General features: G+C 46.0%; 1 protein-coding gene across 2 annotated transcripts in view; it reads right to left on the bottom strand.

The window, feature by feature from the left end:
* Window positions 1-13382, bottom strand: part of GSK3B (glycogen synthase kinase 3 beta) — a 145259-nt gene extending 131877 nt beyond the window's left edge. The window contains exon 1 of one of the 2 annotated variants that reach the window (XM_061454263.1): window positions 11967-13382. In XM_061454263.1, the coding sequence (XP_061310247.1) occupies window positions 11967-12054 (88 nt within the window). In that variant the 5' untranslated portion in view covers window positions 12055-13382. The remainder of the gene's footprint in view (window positions 1-11966) is intronic. The other variant, XM_061454264.1, reaches the window with a different exon arrangement.
* Window positions 13383-15435: the final 2053 nt, after the last annotated feature.

Raw genomic sequence — 15435 nt, 5'->3', positions numbered from 1 at the left:
AATCCCTACCTGACTTGCTGCACATTTTTTAACTATGAATGGGCTTCACAGCAATACAGCCAGCATGAGATCAAAGTAAAACAGCACAAGAGATGCCCAGAGCAATACAAGGGATTTCAACAAACAGATCTCCAGGAGTTCAGTAAAATCTGCTCTCTTCAGTGTCAGATGAAAGCTCATTATTCTTCTTCATCGGCAGACAAATTCTCCACCTCTTTGTTAACTACTGAAACCCCGGACATTACCCGAATTTTTAGAAATACTCACCTTTGTTCTCTATTCAGAAATAACAGCTCTTTTGAATACACTACAGCCAAAACCAATTTCTTCCATAGGGTATTATAGGGTTTTGCTATGGGACTATGTACAACAGTCTTCTAGAAAATCTAGTCCTCCGTGCTGATACTTTGTTCTCCTTACTGCATAAACACCCTGAATTGGTTCTGCAATTTAACGGACTACCAGCCTTTTTCTCTCTTCCCCCCACCCCAAGAATTACTTGCATCATTCGCACAGACTCAAAGCATACCTGCAAAGTACTAGGTGAGAGCTGCTCACCTCCATAGATGTATCCATCCACCAGCAAAGCCCAGTGCACCATGACTTTGGGACTTCACTAGAAACACAGCAGTACACAAGAATTCTGGGAGAGGTGAAAGCACCACAGTACAAAAGACACCAGGCTGCACAGTAAGTGCGAAGAGCCAAAATACGCAAGTTAAAATCTACCTGCTACCAGTCTTCCTGGAAGCTCAAACAAGAATACCATGAGCAGCTTTGAAAGTTTTGTACTTTTGTACTCACACGCTACTAAGGTGCAAAACTGACCTATCCAAAATTTAGAACAAGAAAAGGTTTCAAGTTTGCATCATGTCTGTGAGAGTATATACTACATCAGCAGAAACCTAGCTTGAAATATCAACTGCATTATAAAATCCTCATGCTTTCTCCGTATTAGTCATACCAACACTACAGTAAGAATGGTTCAACGTAATGCTTGAATCACCTAGTCAAAGTGTCAAGAGATTACTATTTCCTTTCAAATAAAACCCCCACACCACCAGATGTACAAGACGTACAATAACATCCCGAAAAACCTATGGGCATTAAATCCTAGTGTTCAGTACACATTGTTACAGGCTCACTAAATAGCGCTGCAAATACTTGCAAAACTCTTAAGCACATCTCAAGCCTCTTCCTCCATCAAAAACTTTAACACTTCTTGAATGAAAATAGTCTTAAAGCCGCATAGCAAATATGTCTTTACCTGAACACTAACCTCTTCCAAGTTTTAAAACCCCTCAATTTTATAACCACATACACACAAAAATCTTGACAATGTATCAGTCAGAAATCCCATTTCCTACCTTACCAATATGTTATTTAACAATTGGCTAACAATCTGCAACCAGGAGAAAATTCTCCCACTATCACAACACTCAAAGGGGAAAAGCCTTTAGAGTGATAGAAGACCATACAATAGGTTCCAACGCCACTTCTTATAGGGCTCCTTTAGCATCATCAAAATTAAATGTTAACATTAGTGGGACAGGACATTTCCAAGTCACAGAATACATCATGTAAAGTCAAATGAGAAAGAGGTTCACTGTTCCTGACAAAACAATTATTGTTGAAGTATTACAACATTACTCCCAAGTTTGGGCTGCAAAAATGTAATTGGTCAACCCAGAGTTAGCTAAAGAATATTTTAAAGCAATCTGTAAAGGCTTTAAAGCAGAAGCTCTAAAGCTAAGCCTTCACACATGGTCTAGGTTTAACTTCCAGATCTCAGAAACCTACATCATCTCCTCCTCTCCGTATCATATTTCTGACAGCACCTATGTGTCTCCACTCACAAATACCTGTAAAAAGTAATAGAGTAAAAGGAGCTGCTAGAACAACTTAATCATGATTTATTCTCATCTGGAATCTACTGATTTTGTCCTCGTCTGCCAGGAACCCCTTCCCAATTCCAGCTGCTCTTCAGAAAACTAAACCAAACCAACCATCCCAAACACCCTATGTCAAAAAAAAAAATGACAAAACACACACCGCACACACACACACCCCCCCAGTGTCCAAATAAACTCAAAAGGTATTTGCAGCTACTACATGTTTTGAAGCAACTCCAGAAGAAATGTGTATTTTGTAATGATGCCACCAGGTAAGAATAAAATCAAAAAGGCTTCCACCAGATTTTTAAAATGCAGGCAGTGTCATTGTCTCAATGAGCACTGCTGAAGAATCAGAATTAAGAAAAGTTACTGCATAGTATAAAGATCTCTGCAATGCTCCCTTTTATACTTAGTCCACCATAATAAAAACTTAGTCAATCCTGAACTGCTGAAACATTACCAGTGAAAAAATAACCTAATGTATTATTAAATAAAAATAACCCACAGGCTATTGCATAAAGCCAAAGCATTGACACCTCAACAAACAACGTTGTTTGTTGCCTCATGAATATCTATACCTGTCTGCAAAATCCCACAGGCATTTCATATGTGCCACTATTCTTCTGCTGTCACATAGCAATGCCCTTGTCAGCAATGCCCTTGTCAGCTTCCATGGATACCGAAAGCCAGTAACTCCAGCCAAAGAGAAGCTTCAGTTCATCAAAATTGAGTCTATCATGAAATACAGACTTGCAGATTTAGTAGTATCATTACCCTACCAAGGTAGGGTCTATTAAGTCAACTACATTTCTAAAACACCCTCCAACTGAATGACACTCAAGAGAACACCCTGGTGAACTTTATTACTCAGACATGCCAAGAGTCCAATAAACATACTCAATTGCCATCCTCATGTCACTTCCATAATCTATACTCAACCCCCAGCTAACTCATGCCTAGCACACTGACCAAGGAAAAGCAAGCTCGGAGGTGAGCTCAATCTAATGCCAGCAGTACCTTCCCTTCTGGGAGCTGCAATGAAAGCTCTGCCTGCCCTCCTACTGAAGAGTATCATCTGGAGTTCAGGCCCAAAAATTCTGGAACAGTGAAGTTCTCCCACTTTGCACAAACCTCATGCTTTTGTCTCCAGTGCATTCACTAGCTGATCCACCAGAAAACAAAACCAGGCACATAGGAAAAAAAACCACCTAGCTTTCCATTAGCCTTTAAAGCATTTCCACAAGACTTATATCAACTCTTCAGTCCATTGTGGTTACTGAAACACATAATCCAAAATTACCAATTTCTGTAAACCTACTTCAGTCTCTGAAACTGAAATGTGATTAGTAAGGTTTCTCTATTCTCTGATGAAGACAGGAAAAAATACCTTAACTTGCAACACTACACATACCCACAGCTCCCAAGCCAGCACATACAATGAGTAAGATTGCAGGATTAGGAGTGAAATGGTCAACAGATACAATCCTCTCAAGGATAACATTATTTTCCACTTCTTTAGGTTTCAATTGAGCAATTGTATATATAAAGAAAAACCATTCCAGAAGCCTTACATCTACTCACCTGCAAAAGTATGCCTTGCCAGAAAGCTTTTATTCTCTCAGCAAGGCACAAAACATTCTTTCTGATGCTGATACTCAACCTCCCACAAACGTGGGGAAATTCATTTATGCCTATGAACTTCATTCACAGGGACACAGATTTGTGCCAAATGATTCATGTGTACTTGGCCAACAACCAAATATTCTGCTTATTTAAGCTGATGAGTTTGTGTCCCCTTCCTCCTCAAGGAAACCCACTCACACAGGTCAATTCACTATGTTACTTTTTTTTCTAGATATTTAAAACAAATGAAGCACACGAGAGATAGGATCCATATAATAATGTAAGTTCTATGAAACTGTTTGCAACAGGGTGTGAATCAGGAAAACCAAACAGATTGGCACTATCAACTGTGACTAAGTAGTTTTTCCTCTTTCTACACTGCAAGAAAAATCACATTCTTCTTTGCAGCAACAGTCACATTTTAATCTTTCTGCACAGCTTATTTTTGGCCTGTCTGAAAATTAAAGAATTGCCCACATTCCTGGCAAAGTTACCTCTTTGAACTACAGGGCTTGCTGCCGATAAGAATTACATTCCTAGTAAAAAAGTCAAAAGAGACGATGTTCTACAGTTGTGGCTGTTAGAAGTCTGCCTTGGTTGGAAAAATTCAGCTGCTGCTTCCCTTCTGGTTGTAACTTCAGAGCCAACACTCAACTTCTCTCCTTCTAAGTGCTCTGATCCAAAAGCCTGTGGTAAATTTTGCCACTACACATGAACACTTAGGTTCATGCATGCACAGCAGCACAGTCCCATGCACCCTCTACAGCATTACTTATCCAGTGGTATCAATCAGGAACATCTTCCCTTCCCCTTCTGACCAGCAGATCTCTTACTATGATCACCTACTTTCAGGCACTTGGATTACTAATAGGTTTCTTCAAATCCACCCAAATGCCTGAAAAGACACGCTGGGCCATGTAACTACACATTCTTGTGATATATGATGTTTAAGAGATGCTTTCCAAACTCAAAAATAAAATCACCAAAGGTTATCTAAACAAATGAAAAATACTAGCAGCTATTCTAAATAATTCAACTCAACCTTATCATAATACCAGCATAACAGTCATTCACTACTTTCAACATGCTTACATTGGTCATTGTAACCTACAAAGCAAGATACTTGGCCCTAATTCAGACCTAACACAAAGTTACAAAACTGTATTTTTCTTAGCCCAAAATTCTTACCTACAAGCAGGCTAAAGTGAATTTCCTATGGCAGGCTCTCTGCAACCCCCCCAGCACTATTTCTTCAGCTAAACTGATTCCATGTTACTGACACAGAAACCTTGCATATCATCGAGAAAATAATCACATGGAAAATACTTCGCAACTCCCTTTAGCCAGGTTAGTATCAACTCACTAGTCCAGTGCATGTGCAGGCAGCACTGGTAGAGACATCAAGTTAACAACCCTCAGCTGATGAGGCTCAGCCAGAAAACACTGGGTCCACCTTTATGGAGAAGTAGCAATACTCTTGACAAGGACTGATGTCATCCCTCCAAAGGAGCTGTTGCCCTGTATGCTTTTTGTTTAAAAAGAAAAGGCCCACAGTGCTTGACATTGACAAGCTAGCTTGCCACTTTCTTCCATTACAAGACACTAGGTGAGAACACAAACTGCCTTAAATGCTTAGATCTACTTCCTGTCTGCAAGAGATAAAAGTACAGAATGAACTGCTCTGCTTTATTCCCTTTTCTGAACAACAGACAAGTCATCTGTGGCAGAAGCACCTAATGAAAAGATTCTTTGATAGCACTGATCATACAAGAAAAAAAATCACTGTCCACTTCTGCTAGAGGCACATCAGTCTGACTTCCGGCATCCACATTTTGGCAATTCTCAGAGTGATCTAGAAATGCTTCCAGTAAGGTCTTCAACATGGATTTCTGTTGAAATCACCTCATCTCATCTCTCCTCCTGCACAGAGAGAACATCACACAGCGGCACTGTTAGAGGATATAGGACCAAGTTGCACATGTTCTGTTACACCAAGATAACTGACCCTTTCTCTATGGCACGGTAAGCCAATACCAATAGGAGCAGGAGGGATCCTGAAGATCTGGTGAGAGCATTTCTTCTACCTATAGCCATTACCAAAATCTAGTTTGCTAAAGCCTCAGGTAGAGCTTCATTTTAAGCTTCTGTTTAATAAGATACAGCAGCACTGAGCAGGAACACCTCGTCTGAGCATGTCTATGATGCGTTAGCCACCTCTCACAGGGGTGGATCTTGCTACCATGTCTCACACCTTTCTCACCTTAAGACCAGATTGCTGCAATGTACTCAATATATGGTTACACTTTAATACAAAAATATAAAGTGGCATAGACCAACACATCTCCAAACTTGTATCTTCCCCATGGCAGTATGCAGCAGCCCAGCAACAATCTCCATCAGATGAGAAGCGCCAAGGGGGTTCATAGTTCTAAAGAGAGGGGAGTTGACCTGTACAGCACTCTATGGGTTTAGCCTTTATGTCTATGGGAGTATCTTGTAAAAGCTGTAATTAGCATTTTTTTCCAACATACATAACTAAGAGAGCATCTAAAATGCATCTGAAAGCACAGCTTAGTGAAAGAAGTGCTGACAAGACAAAATTTGGGGGTTTATATGGACTTAGGTCAAAGAAAAATGAGGAGAGTTGTTCTGCAAGGCATTTAAACTTGCAATAAGCTCCTTTTCAGAGCTGTTTGACTTTAAAAGTTTTGTTCATCTTTCAAGACTGCTCTGATCTGATGCTCATTAAATTCAGAAAGCAGCCAAGTAGCTCCACCAGCCATAGAGCTTCTGCAGGAGACAGCCACTTTAGCACTTCCCACACCAGCTTTGGGTGACTAAAGAGTCCTCAGAGTAAAGTTAAAAAAAAAGAAAGAAAAAAGAAATTAACAGAAACAAAAGTAAAAGAACTCCAGAAAAAAGTCTATAGAAAATTCTGGAAACTCAAAGACAACAGACCTTCTGATTTAAAATGGAACTCATCAAGTCATTCAGAACAAAAAGACTCCCAAAAGCTTGAACCAAGAGGCTGCAAATGTTGTCCAGCCACCCTGCATATTATAGCTAATGTGTTCAGATAACTAAGGGGTGTAGCATTAATTCATTTCATAAAATGCTAGCACTGGTCACAGCGCAAAGCTTTAACTGCCTGGATTTTGCAGACACAGATACCCTATAGGCTTTCAGCATCATCTTCACTCATCTATCCAGTTTAAGAAAGACCATGGGGTGAGGGAACAGCAATAGCCAATATCCCACAGATTTGTATCATTATGAAGACCTGTGATGAGTAAACTGGACATCAATATTGTGGAAAATCCTTTACGTTCTATCTAATGAGTGCTTAAAGATAGATCAAAATTAAAGAACTCTTGGGGCAGTAAAGCAAAATCCTTCAGTAATACAGGCCAAGGAAGTACTTCTTTCCTCAACCCCACAAGAAAAAAAATATGCGGTACATAAACCACGACTGCTTTGTGATACCTACAAGACCCTATCAAGTTAACAGACAAAGTAGTACCACAGTTTCCAGAGCCAGGATGCACATACACAAGGAATATGCTCCGTTACATCATGTAATTTACAGCTGTGTAAATACGTGAACAGGATTCTTAAATACTGCTACGAAACACAAAAGGTAAATCAAGTGATACTACATTGGGGGGTCATCTCCAGGAAGCGCTGTAGGCAAAAAGAAGCATGCTGAATAGTAATGGAGTAAGAAAAGGTTGAAGATAAACTAACCCAGGGAAATAAGACATGGGGGACACAACAGAATAATGAGTCAAGTTATCATTTGACAGGTTCCATTGGCAGGCCTCACTTTTTTTATTTGTTATTCTTCTGCTCAACTACCCCTAATGGCACAAATAAACAGAAAATAGTTTGTCAGCATTATAATTCAGTACAGCAGACAGCTCGTTTATTCCTTCTCAGACTGCAAGGATGACTTTGGGGCTCTACAGCATGAGACACTTCTCCCTGTAGCACACACGGGCATTAGCTAACCCCAGAAGCACAGTTAGTTCAAGTTTAAGCACAACAAAAGCTGCTCACCCAGCACCACTCAAGAGCTGCACAGGGCTAGAATCAGTGATGGCCAGACACAGACCACGCACCAGGCTTCTGGAAAGGAACAATCTTCCTCTCTCCAGCAAGGAGAGCAGGATGGGCGGCTTCCAGTTTCTGAAACCAACTAGGCAGAAACTGCTATCAAAGCAATAGGGCCCTACCCTAACTGGGTTGAGAAACAGAAGGTGGCATTATCTCAATCATTTCACCAGTTTCAACAGCCCCACTCATTCCTTCACACTGAAGTTGGCCAGTGTGCTCTCTTCCCAGGGTTCTTCCATACACCTACCTGGGCATCACAGTGTATTAAACTGTCACCTAGATGTCACATGCTACCTAAAAATCAGCCACTTTTATGTCCTGGCTTGTGCAGTGGTTACCAGCAGAGCAGTAAACTCTCAGACTTTATTTCTTTATGAACCGCTTCTTAAAGTGCCATTACACTAACAAAAGCAGCATCACACTCAAACGCCAGCAGTAGAACCATGTGTGAACAATACACAGCAATACAGGTTTACCAAGCTATTGTGCTTTCAGGAGATTACAGAATACAAAAGACAGTGAATCCAAGAAGAAAAAAAAAAACAAAAAAAAACCAGAAAAAAACACCACCAAAACTTTAACAAAAACCATTGGCACCAGTGAAACATCGGAGTCCAAAATGAATTATTACAAGATTGTCCTTTAGATTTTGCAACCAAGAATATGCACATAACATCAGAATTAGCTAAAGCAAATCAAATTGCCTTCCTCACCCTCCAACTGAACAAATTCTGCATAACCAATTACAGAGCCACAACACACATGGAGCAAAACCTCTTCATGGCAAGCATCAGCCATGACATTATTTACTGCAGACAAGAAGATAATTGGCTGCAGTTACAATAAGTATTGCTGTCTACAGGGACGTGGTGTTACTTGAAAATACTCACTTTCCAGAAGCTCAGGGAACGGGAAAGGAAAAAAAAAAAATTTAAAAAAATCAATTCCATAGTCATTAGATGAAAATCCTTAAACTGCAAACTTCAAAACTTCCATTTTTATACAGATATTTTTGGTCATGTGTTGCATGGCTACCCTTTGTATTTCAGGATTATTTTTCCCCACTTGGGAAACAATGTACATCTGGAAGCAATGCAACAACAACTAGGTGAAGAACAAAAGAAAGCTTTAAGCTCATATCTCTTCTCTTATACTACAACCAGCAGGTTGATAGTATCAGTAAGGGGAAAACTGGAAGCTCAGCTCCCTCATCTTGAGGGACAGGCTCAACACGAGGAGTACATGTGCTTTTTGTGTGTGCACGGAAAGCCTACAAACCCAGCAATACAGACCAAGAATAACCTACTTGAGAATACCTTCAATGCAGAAATCCATATGGTGGGCTGGAAACAGTGGTGGAGTGATTTCAAAACCACCAAAATATTAATAGAGAAAAGAAAAATAATGAGATTTCAGAAGGTACTCTTGATGCTGGTATGGCCTGAAAGAGATACAAAAAGGCCACAGGGTTCCTACTCTTGCAGAGATGTTAAAACCCTTGTAATGTCAATTATAGAGCAATGAGAGCAGCATGCATGCCAAGTCATCTTTCCCAACAGCCAGAACAGCAGCAGCTGTAGGTTATCTCCCATCCTTTCATTCAAGGATCAAGCTTTCTTACCAACTTCTGAGAACAAAGTCTCATAAATTAAGTCTAATAAATTATAAAGGGAAGAGATGAAAAATCCTTACTCGCTCTTTCTCCCCCATATACCTCAGAGAAAAGCAATCACCATATGCTTCTAGTACTGCTCCTCCCAGGTAACGGAAGGATCAGCAAGCCTTCCTCCACTGCTTTATCAGTCTGTTCCTCCACACCTGGATCCATCCTTCCTACGTAACTTGCAGTGCTCAGCCAGAAGCAGCAATAGCTGCAGAGACACGAGAGCAAGAGTGACCTCATAATTCAATTTCACCACTACACTGGACTTACAAATAAAAGCAAAAAGGTTGGTACATAACAAGTCAGGTTTTGTTCCCTGATGACTTGGAGAAGGCGCGTACCAAGAAAGAGGTACTAGAGATGCATGAGAGACTCAGAAGATACCAATCCATCAATTTTCACCCACCTCACAAGGGCTCTTTCGTCCCAACTTTCACTAGAAAGGGCTCAGAATGTAACTAAGTATCTGTAAATATACAGCAAAATGGAAGAGCCAAGCAAACTCCTTGTTCACCACACAAGTGATCTTCCCCACCCCCCCAAGCACTCAATACTGGCACTAGATAATTTGCTACATCATTCCATAGATGCTATTCATAAGAATTCATGAGAATCAGACAGATACAACCCTTTTTGACACACAGATTTTTTTTTTCTCTTACAAAGCAAAAGGAAAAAAAAAAAGGAAAAAAAAAGAAAAAGTTAACTTTGTGGCCTGCCTTGCATGGATGGATGAACTGAAAATTTCAACTGCATTTCCCATAGAGTCCTTGTATGTGGTTCTCTTGCTTTGTTCTGACATCTTTTTCCAGACAGCAGAAGGACCAGGAGCACATGACTAGAGCGACTGTGGGGGTTATCGCATACGGCCTTTGTTTCTCACTCGGTGTTATACACTTGGGATTGAATCATATTTGCAAACTTGTTAGTCTGCATCAGTTAGCACCCTCTTTACAGGCAAGCATCTGTCTAGTCTCTGACCTCACATAAACGGAGGGAAAGGAGCATCAATGACCTTTCAAGAATCAAGCTGTAGAGCTTGAATAAGACAAATACAGTTGCTGAGCATGACAGGTCTAGGGCTCACTTGGCTTAGACAGCTACCTGCAGAAATACTGATCAACAAAACCTGCTTCCTATTCCACATGCACATAAAGTCAATCAGTAAATTAAAATGGAGTCACCCACGGGTTTTCTCCATCCAGATCAAGAATCCTTAATAAACGCTAATGCTGGACCGGATAAAACATATGCCCTTATGCTGCTAACATGGGTTAACTGCACCCATGTTTTCTGAATGCTGCAGGCACGCTGATCATGCAGATACAAGGTAGGCTACAGACCCCGAGCCAAACGCTCTCTTCAAGTCTTCAACCGCAGTGGAAGACATTTCAGTGCAGAAAAACAGAATTCCTGATCTGTCAGAAAGCTCACAACCGTACAGCGCTTTGGCACGAAACACACAAACCGAGGGGCTATATCTGCACACATGCACACACAGAGCCATGTCAGGTGTGGCTGCACGCAAGGATCAAATACATCAATCGAATGGTCATACATATCAAGCATTCTTGGTCCCATAAAGATGCCACCCTGCGTTTCTATAAGAAAAAGGAAAATATCCCTGAAAACTACACTATTAGTAGGAATCTGGAAGAACAATTAATGTGAGCATATTCAAATCAGGAGTTAAGAAATTCCCTATTATAATCAATTAGCCCATCTTAAGCAACTCTGAACAGGCCCTGTTCCATCGACACTGTACATCTGTTCAGATTTAATACATATTTTTTATTCACATACACCAGCTAATCCAACAAACTTGGATACGAAAGATGGGCACATATTAAACACGATTTCCAGCACACCTGTGCAGAATAAAGCAAAAGGCCTCATTCTTAAATATATTCCTCTGATCAGAAGACTGGAAAAGGCATGGCCAAGCCTGAAATAACTACTCCATAGGCTCACATGTCAAAATAGCCATTTTCTTATCCCCTCGATTGAGCTTTCTCCCAGAGCCTGGAGGATATTAGAGAAACACCTTTTGTAAGCTCCCCTCCCTCCCCCCCTCTTTTTTTTTTTTTTCCCTTTTTTTTTCTTATAAAAGGGCTGGACTAAAAGGTGCTCACACCCGATCTACGGGTGCATGGAAAAAAAAATCTTCCTAGCTCTCTTCTTCAGAGCCAGGAGTGCGTAAAAAAAAAAAAAACACAGAATGAACATTAATGTCACGGCAATACCTGTGTGCCCGCAATTCGCTTCCTCCTTTCAAGGGGGAAATCAAAAGCAAAATACATGCTACGGAGCTGCCAATCCGTTTCACAAAGCGGGGGGGAAGAGAAGGGGAGGAAGGCTTTTTAATTAGCCAGAGGCTGCTTACAACGCTGGTAGCGATCGGGGGCTGAGGACAAACCAGCCGGCATTTTTTTTGTCCAACAGGCCCCAAACGAATCGGCGGCGTGCGCCTATTCAAGGTTAATGGAGGGGGAAGGGGAGAGAAAGGAGCTGCCTCCGCCGGGGCTGGGGCCGAGCTCTCGACTGCTCTCTCGGCCCCCGGCCGGGCTCCCGCCCGCCGCCCTACCGCCTCAGCGAAGGGTGGAGAGGGGGGGAAAGCCCCAGCAGGGCCGGGCGGACAGACAACCACCCGCGCAGGGCGGCAGGATACTCACGGCTAACTTTCATGCTGCCGAAGGCCGAGGGCTGCTGCACCGGCTTGCAGCTCTCCGCGAAGGAGGTGGTCCTGGGCCGCCCGGACATGGTTCTCCCGCTCCTACTGTGCCCCGATCACCGTTCTCTTCCTGCCTTTTCCACTCCTCCGCCTCGCCCCGGCGGGCCCGTCTGCCGCTCCCTCGCTCAGCTGGAGGAGACGGGCGGGACGCGCCACATGAAATGCCGGGGTCCCCCCTTCCCCCCCCCCCCGGGGAAGCCCCCTCCCCTCGCGGTCTCTGTAGCGCTCGGCGGCGGCTGCTGCTTCTCCTTCGTGTTCCTCTTCTTCCTCACGCCGCCCGTTCCTCACAAAACCATCCTTCCCGGCAGCGCCGGTGGGTCCGAGAGCTGCCTCCGCCCAGTCCGCAGCCCCCCCGGGCCGGCGCCGCTCCCGCTCCCGGCCGCGAGCGAGGGGGGTTGGCTAGGCCTCGCTGCCCCCACCCCGGGCGCCAGTCACATGGGGCGGCGGCTCACGGCCCGGCTCCTCTGATCCCGCCGCTGCGTCTCTTGGGTTTCTTATCCCCTTTTCCGCTTTTTTCTTTCCCTTCTTTTCCTTCCTCCTCTTCCCCCCCTCCCCTCTCCTTTGCTTCACCTCGCCTCTGAGGGAGGCGGCAGGGAAAGGGACTATTTTTTTATCCGACGGCGGAGGGATCTCCGCCGACTGGAGGCGATGCGACCGCTCGCAAGGGGATCCGGCAGTGGCGGCGGGATCCGCGGCGGGCGGAGCAGGGGTGAAGCGGCCCGGGCGGCCTCGCTCGCTCACGAAGGCTTCTCAGTGCGGCGCTGAGGCGGCGGCTCCGGCGGGGCTCCTCATTGCGCCCGCAGGGGCAGCTGGCGGCGGATCAGGCTGGGGACGCTGCACTGCGGGACGTGGCCGGCGGCGGTGGCGCAGGCCATGACGACGGCGACGGCTCCGCGGTTCTTCCTCAGCCGGCTTCAGAGCGCTGACGGCGGCGGTTAGTGCTGCTTCCCCGGGCGCCCAAGGCACATGGGACTCGCCCGCCCGGCTGAAGCCTCCTGCCGCTCCCTCCCGGGGCTGGCTGCCTTCTGCCAGGCCCCCCTCCCTGTTTGTGCCGATCAGTCCCTTTGTCCCCGCTGCTGCCTCCGCTGCGTGCCGGGCTCCTGCTGCTGCGCTCTGTGTGTGCGCCAAAGCCGCGCAGCCGCCTATGCCTGTCGCCGCCCTACGTTGCGGAATGGCCGTAAACGCCTTCAGTGAATACCCAGCCGAAGAGCCCGACGCATTCGTTAGACCCCAGCCCGAGGCCCTCACGGAAACAGCCGAGCGTCCTCGGGACCAATCCCGAGGTCGCTACGGAAATGCCTGTAACCAATCATAAAGCCATTACGGGCGCAACGGAGTCTCCCCGAAGCGAAACGGAGACCCAATCGGAAAACGCTGCCACCGCCCTAGCAGCGCGTTCGGCAGCCAATAGGAAGGAGGCCTCTCTTCCGGCTATTGCCGGGCTGAGCCGAAGCGTGAGAGCCAACCAGAGGGCGCGCTGCCGCCGACGCACAGCCCTGGGACGGGTTCAAGCTGCAGCCCGAGGCGGGTTCTCATTGGCTCACGGCGATGAGGCGGCCCGAAGACGCCATGTAGCTCTCCGCCACCGGCCAATCCGGAAGCCCGTTGGGGCACGGCCGCTCACCTTTATGACCTAGCCGTGCGCGGGCGGCCGGGGGTGCGGGGCATGCTCAGTGCCGCGTTAAGGGCGGGCAGCCGCCGCCCCGCTGGCTGTAACGCCCCTCACACCCCTCCGGGGGTGGCTCGCGGCTCTGAGTTGAGGCCACTTGGGCAAAGAGGAGGCAGGGGAGAGGCGCAGAGTTCTCAGCCTGGTTTGGGTTGAAGGGGCCTCAAAGCTCATCCGGTTCCAACCCCCTGCCACGGGCAGGGACACCTCCCACTAGACCAGGCTGCTCCAAGCCCTGTCCAACCTGGCCTTGAACGCTGCCCGGGATGGGGCAGCCACAGCTTCTCTGGGCACCCTGTGCCAGCGCCTCAGCACCCCCTTGGTTTGGGCCTGAAACCATCGGGGACTGAAGTCAGTCCCTCATTGAGCTGGTATTAGGGTTCAGCGTTAAGACCACTGTTGTTTAATATCTTTAGCAATGATCTGGATGAGGGGATCGAGGGCACCCTCAGTACATTTGCAGATGACACCAAGTTGGATGGGAGTGTTGGTCTGCCGAAGGACAGGAAGGCCCTGCAGAGGGGTCTGGACAGGCTGGATCAAATAGGCTGTGGCCAATGTGATGAGGTTCAACAGGCAAAGTGCTGGATCCTGTATCTGCAGGATCCCACACAACGCTCCAGGCTTGGGGAAGAGCGGCTGGAAAGCTGCTCATGGAAAAGGACCTGGGGATGCTGATTGGCGGAGCCGAACACAAGCAGCTTATGCCCAGGCAGCCGAGAAGGGCATTGGCATCCTTCATAGCGTAACCATCAGGGCCAGGGCAGTGATCACCCCCCTGTAGTGGGCACTGGTGAGGCTGCACCTCGAATCGTGTGTTCAGCTCTGCACCTCTCTCTACAAGAGACACACTTAGGTGCTGGAGCAGAGCCAGAGAAGGGCAACAGAGCTGGTGCAGGGCCTGGAGCACAAGTGTGATGGGGAACGGCTGAGGGACCTGGGAGGGTCAATCTGGAGAAGAGAAGGCTCGGGAGGGGCCATATTGCTCCCTACAACTGCCTGACAGGAGAATGGAGTGAGGTGGGGGTTGGTCTCCTCTCCCAAGTAACAAGAGATAGGGCAAGAGACATCAAGTTGAGCCAGGGGAGATTTAGACTAGATATTAGGAAGAAATTTTGACACCAAAAGGCTTTGCACTGGAACAGGCTGCCCAGGGCAGTGCTGGAGTCACCAACCCTGCAAGTGTTCACACACCATGTAGACGAGGCCCTCAGTGACATGGGTTAGTGGTGGCCTTGGCAGTGCTGAGGAATGGTTGGACTTGATGAGCTTAAAGGTCTTTTCCAACCGAGTTGATTCTGTGATTCAATGAAAGACAATGACATTGAACCAGCTGTTGCTACCATGTGTAGTGTTGTCCATAGGCCTGTGGTGTGGTTGGTGGGAAACCTCAGCAGCTGTAGGAGAGGGGCACAGTGTGGTGAGATGGCTTGTTATAAAAATACGGCAACAGCACACTGGAAGTAGCGCATGGAGTGATGGTAAAGCTGCTTCAGAAACTGGGCAGAGCGATGGAGATAGAAGATCAACGCTCCTAGAAGATGCTCCCGATTCAGCTGTTATCAGCAAGACAGGAAACACAGTTTGTTAGAGCTATTAAACTGGCCCTTATATCCAGTGCCACCATGAGTGGATTGAGCTTGGCCCTGGCCACAGTCCCAGGTACTGTTCTGGAAGAGCTTGGACTTCAGGGCTCTGAAGCACCCCTGGGGCATCAGTTCCCAGCCCTGCCAAAGCAGGTGCT

This window comes from Pezoporus flaviventris, unplaced genomic scaffold (assembly GCF_033815535.1).
Source record: "Pezoporus flaviventris isolate CSIRO_AGI_PZ_B2104156 unplaced genomic scaffold, CSIRO_AGI_Pfla_v1 ptg000015l, whole genome shotgun sequence".
In the NCBI taxonomy this organism is placed as follows: Eukaryota; Metazoa; Chordata; class Aves; order Psittaciformes; family Psittacidae; genus Pezoporus; species Pezoporus flaviventris.
Note: the sequence above shows the minus strand (reverse complement) of the source record. Positions and strands in the feature narration are given on the sequence as shown.